Here is a 16,381-nt window from a genome sequence, read left to right as displayed (position 1 = left end):
CTCTCTCTCACTCTCTCTCTCTCTCTCTCTCTCTCTCTGTGTGACTCTCTCACTCTCTCTCTCTCTCTCTCTCTCTCTCTCTCTCTCTCTCTCTCTGTGTGACTCTCTCTCTCTCTCACTCTCTCTCTCTCTCTCTCTCTCTCTGTGTGACTCTCTCACACTCTCTCTCTCTCTCTCTCTCTCTCTGTGTGAATATCTCACTCTCTCTCTCTCTCTCTCTCTCTCTCTGTGTGACTCTCTCTCTCTCTCTCTCTCTCTCTCTCTGTGTGACTCTCTCTCTCACTCTCTCTCTCTCACACTCTCTCTCTCTCTGTGTGACTCTCTCTCTCACTCTCTCTCTCTCTCTCTCTCTCTCTCTCTCTCTCTGTGTGACTCTCTCTCACTCTCAGTCTCTCCCTGTGTGACTCTCTCTCTCTCTCTCTCTCTGTGTGACTGCCAGGTTTGAGCTTCTTGACTTTTCTCCCAGTATGTATGAGATCTTGTCCTTTTGTTGAAACTGGTCAAAGTCTTTGTGTAAGTTTGTAAACTGGGGGAAGAATGTTTCTCTGATGTGTGTGTAGTTGGGACAGGAGAGGAGAAAGTTCAGCTCTGTTTCCACTTGATTGTGTGTGCAGTGTGGACACAGTCGCTCTTCTCTCAGTGTCCATGTGTGTCTGTGTCTGCCCGTCTCTACAGTGAGCTGGTGATCACTGAGTCTGTACGTGCTCAACACTTTTCTTAGTTTAGGGTCTGATACGCTTGTGAGGTATTCTGACACTTTATATTCTCTCTCTCTCTCTCTCTCCCTCCCACAGTACATGTCAGTAATCAGTCATGTTTACTGCATCCCTATTAAATCAAGTTAGAATAATCATTTAAGAACTTCTCTAAGGGGTAATGATGGAAGATTGTTAGCATGGGTAAGATTGACATTTGTAATATCTCTTACAGCAGGCTGTTAGATTGTGTGTGTGTGTGTGTTTCAGCATCATACTCATTATTGGGAAAACAGTGTGTAATTAAAGTCATGAGGATTAAGGATCATTCACACATCTGCAGTTTTATTATACGTCACATCTGAATCCAGTCTGATTGTTTTTTCTGCTGTCTTTACTTCAGCTGCAGCTGTCTGCGGATTTTCCAGCTTCAGCAAGATCCTCAAAGTTACTTAAAGGTTCCCACACATGTTTATAGAAGTGACGTAAATATTAATCATACATTTGAAGGTTCATTTTCAATGATTATCCAAGGGCATCATTAAGGAATTAAAGACTGCAAATGATGTAAGTGAAACGTGAAAATGAAATGAAAGTAACAACACACGGGAAAGCTATGGATTTACTTTCAAATAGAAGGAGAATCAGCGCTTTTCTCTTCAATGCAAAACACCAGACACCAGACATTTCTTGTTAAACAAAAGTGTCATTTTGGTCTAGGAGAAGCGTAAGTTTATGTATTATCACAGCTGTGTGTTTGGTCAGGTTAGGTTTAGTGGTGGCTGTGCTCATATTGTAGCACAAGATTATTCTGCCGGTACATTTATAGAGCAGAAAGACCTTTCTCCACCGAGAATGATGACAGGCATCAGGTACTGTTCTTTGTTGTAATGCAGGGAGACTATTATGGAAATGTCAGACAGACGGCACCTGTGTCTTCTGTACTTTAAGCATACCAGCGTAACCACGTGTGAACGGGAACGACCGAGCTCTTTAATTAAATAGACACACATTCAATATCTGCCATTTTCTCCAAAGAGATTAACCGGAGCTCAGTGTGAGGCACACAAGAGACACACAATACAGCTCAATGATTTACATGATTTACATTTACGCATTTGACAGACGCTTTGACGAAAAATGTATTTTACAAACAAAGCAGAAGATCAACCCAGCATCAGCATCATTTACGATGACTGCCTTAGGTGGAAGCGATCTAATGTTTTGTAGCCCTTACTTAGTACAATATAATAAATAACAAACTTTAATTTTAACTTTTTCTTTGATCATATTTCTGAGTCTCTTCAGAAATATCCGCCAGGAAACACGAGCGCCAGGAAAGCAATGGGTGCGCGCCTTACCTTTAGTGGATGAAGCACGTACGTTTAGGACGATGGGTCTCCGATGATCACAGTGTAATGATTCCGTCCCCCGAAGGGTGGCAAAGGGGATCCTGGTAGGGATCAAAGACCGGCACTGGGGAAGAAATCATTGCTCCGGTCCTGGCTTGCGTCTTTCGACTTAAAGCTTGTTTATACACGAGCCTGGCTCTGCTTCGGGAGCCTCCGCTGACTGCCCACGCAACTCCCCAAACGGACGAAGTTAGGGTTACTTGACGTGTTCGCCGTTGAGATATTCTTTGAAACGACAGAGGGCACACAAACGAAATAGTCCTGTAAATTCGCAGGAAGTGGAAGAAAAGTAGGAATTTTTCAGCTCTTTCAGAATGGCGTCTTGCGAGCAGCTGCTCGACAAGGAAATGTAGCAGATTTTGTGTTGTTGCTACTAAAAAGGATGAAAAAGGAGATGGAATGTTCGCCCACTGCATGCCACAAAACGTGTAGATGTAGAATACATGCCTCTTGTGAGGCAGATGCGTGTGATAGACGGGGAAATGCATTTCAAACTACTGATTGTTGATTTATTAAATTTTTACATCGAACTTTTTGTTCACTCTTTCATTTCTGTGCATAATGCAGACACATTTCTACATATTGTTGGTTAGGGACTGCTGAATGTACATTGCCATAGATTAACCCATTAGATGTCTTTATGTTATATAAAGAAGCTATAAGAACAGTTCAAAAGAGCAATGTTGATAAATATTGTTCTATTCTGAATACAATATAAAACAGACACATTGATGATTAAAGATGTCTGTACAGGCGTACCTGTTCAGCCAAAATCTCTTCAAAGCTTTCATGTTGACTGCGGCGCCACGCGAACTGTTCGCTCGAGTCACAAAAAATGTTGTAAACACTGCCACGCGAAATGAGCTTGCTCTCACCCAAAGCGAACTTGACGTCATATTTGGCGCGCGCACCCAGGCGAACTAGCGACTGCATCGAGTATAACCAGCCCTTTAGGTCTGCCTGTGCAGGAGTGAAGTTCAATTGGGCTGTTCGAATTCTCGAAGCCTCGCCTCTGTGCGTAGAAACACGTGGAGTAGATGAGGTGGGAGTATTAAGATCATGCCGAAAACTTACCGCATGCTTGCTAGCGTTACACGGCAGTTTTCCGTTCTCGCAGCAGTGCCTGCTTCTCCAATAGAATCTGAATCTGCTTCTCCAAAGCCTCCAGTTTCGACAGTAGCTTGAACGTCTCCTCATCTGCACTCTGGGGAACACACACATCTGAAACATTAGCCATTTGTAATGTAATCGGTGATAACAATACGGAGGGCAGTATTTAAAAAGTAAACGCTTGGAAACGCTAGAAGTGATAGCAGCCTGTGGGGTGATAGTGAATTTCAGGATAAAAATGGTAATTATTATTGTGTTTTAAGATGATTGTTATATAAGAAACACTTAGGGTGAGTTAACAAGTTTAAATAATGATGTAAAGAACAAATCTTAAAATATTAATCAGTGAATTAGTTTGATGGAGCTCCGACTCAAACCACTTGGCGGGTTAATGAATGGATGCTAGCAGTGAAGTTTGATGTTGGCTCACATTGATATTTGGATGGCTTAAAGATGAACTCATGAAGGTTGTGAGGAGATCCAATGGCACGACTCAAGCTCCAGGTCTTTGAAGTTTCTCTGCTGGTTCCAGAGCTCAGTTTCACTGTTTCAAGCTTGTTTACATGGTAATCAGGAAATGTTGGTCTTTATTGTGATGACTTTAGGATGGGTGTGGATGCTGTCAGTATATCTGTTTTTTTTTATTTAGTTCATTCATTCAAACAAACCAAAAATCTAAGATGTATCACACCTTCCAATGCTCTTTTGGTGTCCTACTGCTTGTGTGAATTGACAAAAGGAAATTATATGTCTAACCGCAGTTAGCTATGTGGACAGGTGTGAATAGAGGGTGTGCATTGACATCAGATGCATACCCTCTATAGAGCTGGAGATAATATATGAAACTCCGGTTGGAGGTCTGTGAAGTTCACCATCCATACAAAGGGCCAGTGTCCTATATTCAATACCAGCTCATTACAGTCAAATTTCAGTCCAAGTCCACATAATAAAAAGACAATATAAAATAACACTGGCACCAAGTTCAAACAGTACATCAAATATACCCTATATGCAGTGTATTATTTGCTTAGGCTTTTTAAACGAGCTGGCCTCGACTACGACGCTGCAGAGAGCAATTTCCTTGCCATTTCATCTTTGCCCTGACATTTATTAAATGTGCGCCGAGGCTTTCATGTACTGAACACTGAACAGGAGGATGATTTTAAAACGCTAAACTTTCTTATTTTTTTTAAACACACAGCGAATGAAAATGATTATTTTACCCACATTAACCTTGAGAAGAGAACAGGTTTTAATCTACAGTTAAAGGCATGGTGAGTGATCCTGTCCAGAAACATTGTATGTCATGTTGGTTGGAAATGTCACATCCTGATAGTAATCCAGAAGTATACTGGTCAAATAATATTTTTATAATAATATTTTGTCTGTGAAAGGAGTAGAACCAAGAAACATTCACCCAATCAAAATGTTCTGGCGCGAATGATGTGACTGGTCATGTAAACATTTTCAGCTGACGTATTTTGGACACCACTATGCACCCTGTTCACGCTGACATCACACGTCACCAGTGCGCTCACATCCACTGTGTCAATGTAGGGAGAATGGCAGACAATCTGCAACAATCAAACTTTCCTGCGGAACTGACAACAAGTAAATCTACAAATCTAGCTCATGAAGAGACTGTGAAAATCAGTCAACAATTACATTGACAAAGAAGACAAAAAGCACATGATCGTGTCTCAGTCTAACAGTCTAGAATCTTGGGTTTGTAACACTAACAAAAAAACTAGAATTTAACCGTTTACTGCAGTTATATTACTTATGATACTTTTATGGTGCTGTTTGAAATGTGTATTTACACATAAAGAGCACATCTGGCATTGGCTAGGTGTAAATCAGATGAGATGATGTATAAGTGTATTTGTGACTTGAATGACCGCTGGCGTCGTTCAGGCGTTTGTGTGTGAATCGAGTCAGGAATGTAAAATGAGCTGAGTCTTGTTGTGTTTAATCACTTTTTGGATTCAGCGGCTCTAAAGTTTGTCCAGTGAACATCTTCTAAAATATCACTACAGATACCGGTCAACGTTTGGACTCATTGTTAATATGAAAGAATCTGTATTCTGCTAGTGACATGTATATGCTGTATACTGTATATCCTTATCAAATACTTTAAAAGTTCATGTTAGCACCGTATTCTCATCTATCCGACACTAGCGCTTGTAAAATATTCATGGCTTTATCTCTATCTCACATGTCTCTTAATGGATATATTTGAAATGTTAAGTGATAGAAGTCTGTGTTTCTGCTCATAATTGTTTGTTTATTGTTTATTTTCTGTGCAGCGCCGTTGACTGACAGGCCGCCGAAGATCCTGGAGCCTCCTGAAAGTCAAATGAATGTTCTGGAGATGCAGTTAGGTAAGAACACTGGCCCTGTATGAAATGTGTTTGTCGTTTGTTGATATGAGGTGTGATTGTGTGTTTTAGATTGATCTTCTCACTAAATGAATCAGTGTATATTTGTCAGTTACCAGAGTTTTTTTGTTCATGGTGTTTTTTGCTATCAGAACGGAGTAAAAGTGAATGAGGAATGGATACCAATGTCATTTTTAATCTAAAGATCATAGAAGTCACTCAAGAAATGATGTGAGTAAGGGCTGTATGCCATCAGATCTCTGCTTTGAGACGAACACGCTGGAACCACAGATGCGGCGCAGATCAATATGACATCATTTCTCTCTATTAGAGAGCACTTATCATTGCTTTTAGAGCTCTTATCTCTATGCAGCTGTGCACGCTTATCGCTGAAGTTTAATTCCTTGTGACTAAACAAAGGGCGCCAATGTCGGTGTGCACATCGACGCGCAAAATATCAGACATAAAAGTGTAAATAAACCACCCCTTCTCACGCCCCTTTCAGACCGTCAGAAACTAGCAGCGGCAGAGCGACGCGATCTCATTCATTTCGGTGGAGAGCTGGTGACTTTCAGCGACACGAGCAACAGTGACCGTTGGCGACAGGAAGTGGGCGTGCGACGGGAGTCAAGCGACAAAATTTGAGAATTGTTGAACTTTATGCAAATTATAAGCGACTTTCGCTAGTGACTACCAATAGGAGTAAAGCAGTGAAGCTCACGTTATCCGTCTCTCGTCACTTACTGGATGCAATGCCTTCAAACCATCTCATAGCAAGAGACAAGCGACACACAGCGATAAAGTCTCTGGCTGTCTGAACCAGGCTAAAGGCTTGTTTTTTTGGTTTGACGCACCGTGTTAAAAACTGGTCGACCAATGAGATCGCCGCTTTGGTTCACATGCCAGGAGCTGCTTTAGAAAACACAACTTGGTGGCACTCAAGGACAAAACGGTCTTGCTGAGCAAACATTGGCTGTTTCTCGATTCCAAGAACGCAAAGAACGGACTTGTGTCCTTACTAGAATGGACTTGACAAGATCAGACACGGGAGTTTAAACTAATGAGGATGCAGACCAGTTATATTAGAAATTGGACAGCAGAGTACTTGATGCATCACTCAGTCAAATAAATGCAATCCTGTTTCACTTAATGGTCCATTTATTTGAATGTACGTTTAGGTTTAAACAAAATAAAATGAAATAATATGACAAAACACAACAGTGCTTAATGTGGTTCTTACTCCAGTAGAAAGTGCTCCGGGACAACATTAAAGGAGCCATTCTTTTGCTGTTTTAGAGGCTTTAATGATGTTTTTTGGGTGTTTAACAATGGATGCTCTGGTTTCTAATTTCAAAGGTACCCTCCTTCTGAAACGCTCTGATTGGTAAAGCTAACCAGGTCCATTGTGATTCATTCCCCGCTTAGAGTGTGTTTGTGAAGATGTCCCACCCATATCATATCAGTGAGTTTCCGCTTCTCAGGCTGTTCTGATTGGTCGGTCCCCCTCTCAGTGCACTTGAATTCATAAGCTTTCCCTTTTAGCAATGAACAGTAACAATAGCACCAACTTCACTTCTTCAGTAAAAATCATGGAGCCCCCCTTTTTTAAGGCACCATGAAGTCCGGGCTGTAAAACCCGGAAGACTACAGATCACCTCACACAGGGTGGGACCCTGGGGAGGTTGACTGCTCTGCCTACTTACCGGCTTGGTGTTACCGCCGTAAGTTTCCAGCAGTAGAAGGGCTCGAAGAGATAATAGCTGCAACATGTGCCGCACAGGTTCCGAAGAACAAAGTGTGATTGAATGACCGTCGCCATGTTCCTCCACAATGGTGTTGAATGCAGAGCTGTAGTCTATAGACAGCATTCTCACATATGTGTTCCTAGATGGTAACTTTGAATTGGAACAATGCTCAGGGTGCAACTGATGACGTTTCAAATGTCCACAAGAACACAATTACGGATAAGAACGCATATTTCAAGAAATGGCCATTGATACCAATGACGAAGAGGACATTCTTCTTCTGTGTGACAAATTGAGCAGCGCCACCTTGTGTTCCGGGCAGTGTTGGGTAAGTTACTCTGAAAAAGTAATTAATTACTAGTTACATATTCAATAGTGTAATTTACATTTACATTTAGTCATTTGGCAGACGCTTTTATCCAAAGCGACTTACAGTGCACTTATTAAAGGGACAATCCCACTGGAGCAACATGGAGTAAAGTGTCTTGCTCAAGGACACACTGGTGGTGGCTGCTGGGATCGAACCAGCAACCTTTGCTTTACCAGTTAAGTGGTTTAACCCACTAGACCACCATCTCCAATTAGATTAGCTTACTGTCCAAATTACTCTGTCCAAAAAGTATTTAGTTACTCATTACTAATTACTTTCTATTTTCTACATCAACCTTGATTAGTTCAGTGATTCAAGAATATACATGAAACGGCTTATTGAATTCATTCAAATAATATAATTAACTGACCAAAGTATTACAAATGTGAGAATTATACATTAAAGCACAGATTTTAAAGTAAGACTTTGAATTTTGAAGTCAATTACGCTATTCGCTTGCATATATTTCACAAAGTATTTAGTTTACTTACATCAAAAGTAACTGTATTTAAATTACAGAAAACATACAAGTAATCCCTTACTTTACTTTTTCAAGGGAAAAGTAATTAAAATACAGTAACTAATGTGGCGGGTAGAGGAACGAGACAGCACAACAGACGCTTTTAACCATGCCCCAAAGGGAGCTTTTATTCACGTATTTGGGAGTCGTGATAGGTAAGTAGGGCAATTAGGTTGACGCTCCTGGTAGACGTGATTCCTCGGTTCTCTTCTACTCCGGGGCGGGTAAGGCATCTTTGGCTGCTTCCGCAAAGTCCGCCGATCCTCAATCGCTCTCTGTATTGCAGAAAAGAAACCAGTGTTAGTCACAGGAGAAACCGGAAAGTAAGCTCTCTTCCGCCTTGGTTTCACTGGCTTATATCCGGGAGTGTTGAGTGGCTGCAGCTGTGGAGCGATCGGCAGACTTGATTGTCGTTGGTTCCCATGGCGACGCTGATTGCGCACCGGCGGACTCGCCACACTAATTACTTAGTAACTAGTTACACCCAACACTGGTTCCGGGGTATTTCTGTTTTTCATTAAGTGCCATCTAATGTCAGGGAGTGAATTTGCACGTCCACTCGGCTCATCGCTAGTGAAAATGTCCCATTCATGGTGTCCCTAAAGATGTGAGCACTATCAAATTAATTTCACTCTGTCGTCTCTGAATCCAGACTTTAACTGTGTCTGAATTTTGAAATTTGAGTGTTCATCCGATGTACACTCGCTGACTCATATTTCCCATGATACAACGCCAATCAACCATCTGATAAGAATCTGCTGGAGGAGAGTGACCGTTAATGCCATGCATGTGCGTTTATACACGGGTGTTTGTTGTTGTTGACAGTTATTTTTTCTCTTTGAGAATAAACAGATGAAATGAATGCTAAATGTAGCAGTGTTTTATTTTAAATATATCAAGTCATTTTATTACAGTAAACCTAATACATGTAATAGTTAATCAATGTGGCAAACATTTGTTTTGTTTTCTTTACTAAAAACTAATACAATAAACGTGACAAATAATGTAAAAAATAACTTTAGCATTTTACAAAATAATCCATGAAAGTGCGATATAAGCGTTATGATATATGTATATGATGGAGATATTACGTCAGTGTCAGAAGCTTTTCACTCATTTTCAATCCTTCCCCATGTAGTGGACTATTTAGCATTCACTATAAAGGAAATAGTGCACGAGTGAACCAGTGAGAGAATTCAGACGCAGCTCTATTTTAGAGTATGATTTTATTGATTGACAATAATGATCGCAGAGCTTTTCAAAAATATGAGCCGTCGATATGTGCTTTATATTTTTCAGTAAACCTAAAATAGAACGGTCAGTGCAGAATCAAATCACTCTCCTTTCGAGCCAACTGCTAAAATGTAGTCCCTTTTATGCTTTATCTCAAAGACACAAGGAAAAAAGTTTAGCCTCATAGCTAATTAACTTGGCCACTGTTTGTGATGAGTGAGGGAGTGGGTGGAGTTTCAGATAAGGGGCGGTGCTTCCAGTTTCACTTCCTGTCTCTGCGATTTTAACTTCACTTCAGTCTGAGTGACTGTTGTCTGTATGATTGAATGTGTCTCTTCTCTACTGGAATAAGAAACAGTGTAACTCATCGGTAGAAGAATTCCTAACTATACTGTTAACTATCAAGACAGCAATAAGGGTCTTTCTGTTGTTTACATTTGTGTCTCTAACCTTACAAAAATGATCCATGATTTCGTTATATGAAAAGTTCATTTGCAAAAACAGATGTTAAAAAATCATGTTTTTTTTGTGCATTCCAAGTAATGTCAATTAAATTGCAGTTGGGTTGTTTTGATTAAGTATTCATAACTAACAGAATAAAAGACAATAAAAACTTAAAAAAAAGGTTTCAAATGTGTTCAAAACAAGTTATCTGTTATGGCAGATTGATAACCATTTGTATCAGCACTGTATTACAAAAAATACTCTAGTTGAACTGCCTTCTGTAGTAAATGTGTGGTGACCACAGTTTACTTGAATAACCATAGATTTCTGCTTTTCCATTTTGCCAATGACATCTCTTGACACACCTCCTCATAAGTGTTTTTATTTACATTATTATAATTAATCTCTCTCTCTCTCTCTCTCTCTCTCTCTCTGTCTCTCTCTCTCTCTCTCTGTCTCTGTCTCTCTCTCTCTCTCTCTCTCTCTCTGTCTCTTTCCTTCTGTCTGTCTCTCTCTCTCTCTCTCTATCTCCCTCTCTCTCTCTCTCTCTCTCTCTCTCTCGCTCTCTCTGTCTCTGTCTCTCTCTCTCTCTCAAGATTCAAGATTCAAAGGAGCTTTATTGGCATGATAAAAGAAAATTTACATTGCCAATGCACAAGATTAAATATAAACATGCAGAAATACAGATTAAGATAAAAAATAAGATAGAATAAAAATAAAAGTCTATAAGTAAAAATCTAGAATGAGTGAGTGTGTGTGCCCTGCGATGGGTTGGCACTCCATCCAGGGTGTATCCTGCCTTGATGCCCGATGACTCCTGAGATAGGCGCAGGCTCCCCGTGACCCGAGGTAGTTCGGATAAGCGGTAGAAAATGGATGGATGGATGGAAGGAAGTAAAAATCTATATCTATACATCTCAATATAAACAGAAAAACAGTTTTAATTAAAGTTCTCAATGAGGGTGATAGTGTCAGTTTGTGTGTGTTGTCCTGTCAGTGTTGTGTTGTGTTGTGCTGGTTGTTCTTTGGTCGTGGCAGGACTTGACATATCTTGCAGCAGGTTTGAGCTTCTTGACTTTTCTCCCAGTATATATGAGATCTTGTCCTTTTGTTGAAACTGGTCAAAGTCTTTGTGTAAGTTTGTAAACTGGGGAAGAATGTTTCTCTGATGTGTGTGTAGTTGGGACAGGAGAGGAGAAAGTGCAGCTCTGTTTCCACTTGATTGTGTGTGCAGTGTGGACACAGTCGCTCTTCTCTCGGTGTCCATGTGTGTCTGTGTCTGCCCGTCTCTACAGTGAGCTGGTGATCACTGAGTCTGTACATACTCTCTCTCTGATTCAAGATTCAAATGAGCTTTATTGGCATGATAAAAAAATGCATGTGTATGTCAGTGCGCATATGTGTAGGTGTGTATGTGCACTGACATTTAAAGAGTAAATTACAGTTATTTGCTGTTGCAGCTTTGAAATGGTTTCATACTTTTAGTCCCTCCCGCAATGCTCTAGGATTATTGTTATTATATTTTGCATTGTTTTAAAGCAGCTTTACAGGAAGAAAAGCAAAACAGTAACAGAAAAAACAAAGAAGGCTAAAATAAATTACAGGGCATGGTATTATGGAAAGCAATGTAAACCTCGAGAGAAACCAGACTCAGTCGGAAGGACCAGATCTCCTCTGACGTGTCACAGCTGCACTAAATCACTTTGAAAAGTTATTGAGTAAATGTTTTTGATTACCAAGGACAGTTTATTAATAGTGATCAATTTACATTTGTGTGAAGCTGTTCTAATCTTGATAATAAACAGGCAAAGTCTAATCTTTTTGAGAGACTTCGTTGTGACGGATATCAACTAACAAAAGGATGTTCAAAGCGGGGATAATAATAAAGGCATGAGGTAGATGACTGCAGCTATAACTTCAAACTTTGATTTTGAAGTTATTTGATTTGATTTATTTGCTACGGTGAATACTTCACAACTGCAAAAAAATTCTTTATAACACAGTATTCAGCACTATTTTATTGATAAAATAATTTCAACTGTACTGTAACACACACACATCACCAACACACATTAGCCCTTTTGACACAGAGATCCTGGAAAATACAGGGAAAATGTGTCCAGGAATTTGTCCCGAGATGGTTAGATTATGTTCATTCACACTGCCAGTGATTTTCTGGAATCTGTGCGTAGTTTACACATATCCCGTATGGTGCATTTTTTTTCTCGTGAAAATAGGGTTGATCTCAGTGAAAGATATTTCCTTGCAGTGTTTTTAGGTGGTTAAGTATCACAATTTGTTATCATAACTGCCTTCTTTTCAGTTCAGTTCAGTTCGAGCTTTATTGTCATTCCGCTACATGTGGGGACATACAGTGGAACGAAATGTCATGCCTCACAGGACCATGGTGCTACATATATACAGGCATACATAGCTATCCTACTGATAGTTTTGACAGTAAATATACTATTTGTAAAAAAGTGTTTACCTATAAATAAACAAAAAATACAAACTATACTATATAAAAATGCTTTTCCTATACATAATTTAAAAAAGAATACAGACTATACAAACGATTTAGAGAAATACTGTACATGTGCAAGAGAACATTGTGGGTCAAGCAGCTTGGCTGGGGAATGGTGCAGGAGGATTTGTAATGCATGAGCATGTAAACATACAAATATTCCTGAGTCTTTTGTGAGATTATGTTCACACAGCAGTGTGTGAAAAGTGTCTAGTGCGCATAGAGAGGAGGGGGGGGGGGTGTGATGGTCCATTTTACAGGAGGTAGGGTATGGGGGAATCAGAGAGGGGCGGGTTGTTTTGAGTTCAGGGCTCTTACAGCTTGGGGGAAAAAGCTGTTTAGAAGTCTGGTAGAACGGGCTCTGATACTCCAGTAACGTCTTGGTAGGAGCTGGAAGAGACTGTGGGAGGGGTGGGTAGGGTCCTTCACGATGCTGTTGGTTTTGCTGGAGCATCGTGTGAAGAAGATGTCCAGGATGGAGGGGAGAGGGGAACCGATGATCTTTGCAGCTGTGTTCACTGTCCGCTGGAGGGTCTTGCGGTCTTCTGCAGTACAGTTTACATACAGTTTACAGACAGTGACAATGGGTCAATGGTTCCCCTGTAGAAAGTGGTGTGGATGAGGGAGACTTGCTCTTTTTAGCCGGCGGAGAAAGTGAAGGCGCTGTTGTGCCTTCTTGGAGAGTGACATGGTATTGAAGTGAAAGTGACCTATTTGTCAGATATGGTGACCCATATCCATGGTTAACCCATCCAGAGAGTAGTGAACACACACACACCCGGAGCAGTGGGCAGCTATCACTGCAGCGCCCGGGGAGCAAGTAGGGGTTAGGTGCCTTGCTCAAGGGCACCTCAATCATTACCCGCCGGCCCTGAGGATCGAACCGGCAACCTTCTGGTCATGAGTCCGACTCCCTAACCATTACGCCACGACTGCCCCTTGGTTGTCCAGGTGAGATCATCTGTGATGTGCACCCCCGGGGAATTTGGTGCTGCTGACTCTCTCCACAGGCGAGCTGCCGATGGTCAGTTGGGGTTGATCAACAGAGTTTCTCCTGAAGTCCATCACAAGCTCCTTTGTCTTACTCACATTGAGGGACAGGTTGTTAGTCCCACACCATTTAGCCAGCTGTGCCACTTCCTCTCTGTAGTGCGTTTCATCATTTTTGCTGATTAGGCCTAACACTGTTTTGTCTTCAGCAAACTTGATGATGTGGTTTGAGCTGAACTTGGCAGTGCAGTCGTGGGTCAGCAGCGTGAAGATATATTTAGTGCCAAATAGGCCTAAATAAACGTTCTTTTTTTTGGTTATTATTCTGAAGCAAATATTATTGCGTTTTGCAAATAAAAAAAGACGTCTATTTTAAAACAAACTTTTTTATTTGTATTTTTTATTGATAAATGCGGAACAACGAAGAGGAATGAGGCACAAGAACGCAAGGTAGGCTATAGCCCAACAAGAATAAGTTAAGTTTAAAATGTCATTTGAAAGCAAATTTTTCAGGCTTGTTCTTTGCAAATTTATACATCCTTAATGAAACGGAATTCTGCTAAGTAAAATTAGCCCGTATTTTTGCAGCACAGCCTAACAGCAATACAAAAGGAACAGTAAAATGATTTTTCAGTAATAGGAAGTACAGAAATGTCAGTCGAATTAAAATACGATAATTGTTTTTTTCAACAAAGTTTGAGAAAGTTTTTTAGCATTTCGATATTGGAACCATTTCGGAATAAGCTTACGCTGATGGAATGAAAAACTTTAATAGGGCCTGAAGCGTATTGAACATAATGCTATAAAAAACATTTTAGTTTTTAGTTAGTCTGTTAACAGTATCTGCACTTAGACTTGTGGGCATCTCCGCAGCGCAGCACGAGAACGTCAGGTGCACACAGCTATGTTTTAAGGGTTGGTAAGCGATCAAGTTTATTGATGCGCTGTGTTTTTTCCTGTAAAAAGTTTTGATCAAAGTAATTTCAAGTTTAAACTGCGTTGAGAAGCAGACAACAATATTCTCGCATTTAACCTTAAGTTTGATGATTAGGATTGTTGTTTTCATAGTCAAATTATTTACGATTTATTATAGATTTGCGTCATCACTACATGGCTTTTACGGCATTGTTTCTTCCATTTGTTAAAGGGGGGGGGGATTTCCTGGACTGATCCCCTTAATGTTACTAGGGTTTTCATAGTCAAAATAATTTGACTATGAAAACAACAATCCTAATCACCAAATTTAAGGTAAAATGCGTTTGGGTGCACACAGAAGGCCCTCTGGCAATTTAACGGCAATTTTCTGAGATCATTGTTCTGTGTGAATAGGTTAATACTATCACACAAAACAAACATCACAAACAGAAATACTGTTACACACACATATCAAAAGCATACATAATTTAAACTAGGGTAACCCTAACCCAAAGCAGGTTCACATATCAAGTACATACTTCAGACAGTAAAGACACAGACTTATGCCTTCTGTGGTTAAAGAACAGTTCAGGGTGTACAAGGAACTGTTTGATGTTGATTTAATTTCCGAACAAGAGTAAGCACCCAGATCAGTTAAACAGCACATGGCTGACACTCTATGAAGTTTGTAAATGTTCTGGAGGTTTCTGCTGTAAGTGGATTTCTGTGCGGTGTTGACCTACTTCTGTTCTCTTCTTTTATCTCCATTTCAACATCCAAGAGAACAGCTCTGTGCTCCTCATTAGTGCTGTTAGTCATTTCTTCATAAATACCGCAGCTTTCCAGTGGCTAAGTGGTTGCAGCATGGCGCGAGCTACACCAAGGTCATGGGTTTGATCCCAGGGTATTGCACATAGTCAGAAAACAAATGTATAGTACAATGCAATGTAAGTGGCTTTGGATAAAAGCGTCTGCCAAATGCAGAAATGTAAATGTAGATGAGCAACTAACATGAAGAACAACAAGCAAAGTCTGGATTCTGATAATGTCAACTATTGTAGAGAAACATTTTCATCAGATCATCTTGCTGATATTTTCCATATGACAATCTGTATATCTGGCATATAAAGCTGGCGGGCCTGTATTCCAGGCTGAGAGTGAGGCGATGAGACTTTATTACAGAAGTGAACAGAACAAGGTCTTATTTAATGATGCTTTGTAAAATAGAGGGTTTTCTTCAAGCACCTGTGTGAAGCATCAGTTAGTTTGGCACATCAGGGTCATCTTTCTCATTAGAGCCAAAGATGACCTTCTGACACCAAATGAAGTGAGACGCACCAGCTTTGTGTTGTACTCTCTGTAGTGCCTCGGTGTGTCTGTCGATTTATCTATGTAGACGTAGGCCTGCCTGCTCATTGTTTTCATAGCAGGCTAATAATATTTTCAGATATTTACGGTAGATGGACAAAAAAATTATAAGCAGTCAATAAAAGTGGAGAGATGTGTGTAGAGCGCCCTCTGGTGACTTGAGAAAAAAATCACAAAGCCCTGCTCTATTAAACATAATCTGTCTAAAGCCTGCAAGATCCATCTTCCTGCCGAGTTTAGCCCCAACACCGATAAACACATCTGAACATCAGATCAATATCTTCAGGAATAAATGCGTTCAACTTAATGCGGCGCTGCGCACATCCATCTATCGACAGCCTATGCATTTGAATGGTGTTTTAATGCAATACGCTGGGCAGTCTGTGCAGATCAGCATTAAGTTGAGACATTGATTCGCTTGTTCAGGTGGGTTTATCAGGGTTGGGACCAAACGTAGCAGGAAAATGGATCTCACAGGCCAGAGTTGGGAAGTCTTGCAGTAATCTGATGTATGTTGATGAGGAATCTGACTGCATCACAGGAGCTCCACAAGGTACTCTTTGAGTGAAGTTCATTAGAATGTTAGTGTCTGATCTTCTTGAACTTCAATGAATGGTGGGATATTTTCTGCAGGAGTTTGATTGTCCTGTGTTATAAATCAACTCCTCTGTGTGCTC

At 40.4% G+C, this 16,381-nt stretch overlaps 1 protein-coding gene across 6 annotated transcripts in view; it reads left to right on the top strand.

Annotated features, from left to right (window-relative positions):
- Positions 1 to 16,381, top strand: part of il1rapl1b (interleukin 1 receptor accessory protein-like 1b) — a 124,359-nt gene that overhangs the window by 94,713 nt on the left and 13,265 nt on the right. For all 6 annotated transcript variants that reach the window (XM_056735207.1, XM_056735206.1, XM_056735211.1 and 3 more), the window contains one exon: positions 5,524 to 5,598. In XM_056735207.1, the coding sequence (XP_056591185.1) occupies positions 5,524 to 5,598 (75 nt within the window). The remainder of the gene's footprint in view (positions 1 to 5,523; positions 5,599 to 16,381) is intronic.

This window comes from Triplophysa dalaica, chromosome 21 (genome assembly GCF_015846415.1).
Source record: "Triplophysa dalaica isolate WHDGS20190420 chromosome 21, ASM1584641v1, whole genome shotgun sequence".
NCBI classification, from domain to species: domain Eukaryota; kingdom Metazoa; phylum Chordata; class Actinopteri; order Cypriniformes; family Nemacheilidae; genus Triplophysa; species Triplophysa dalaica.
This window is presented reverse-complemented; position numbering and strand designations above follow the sequence as displayed.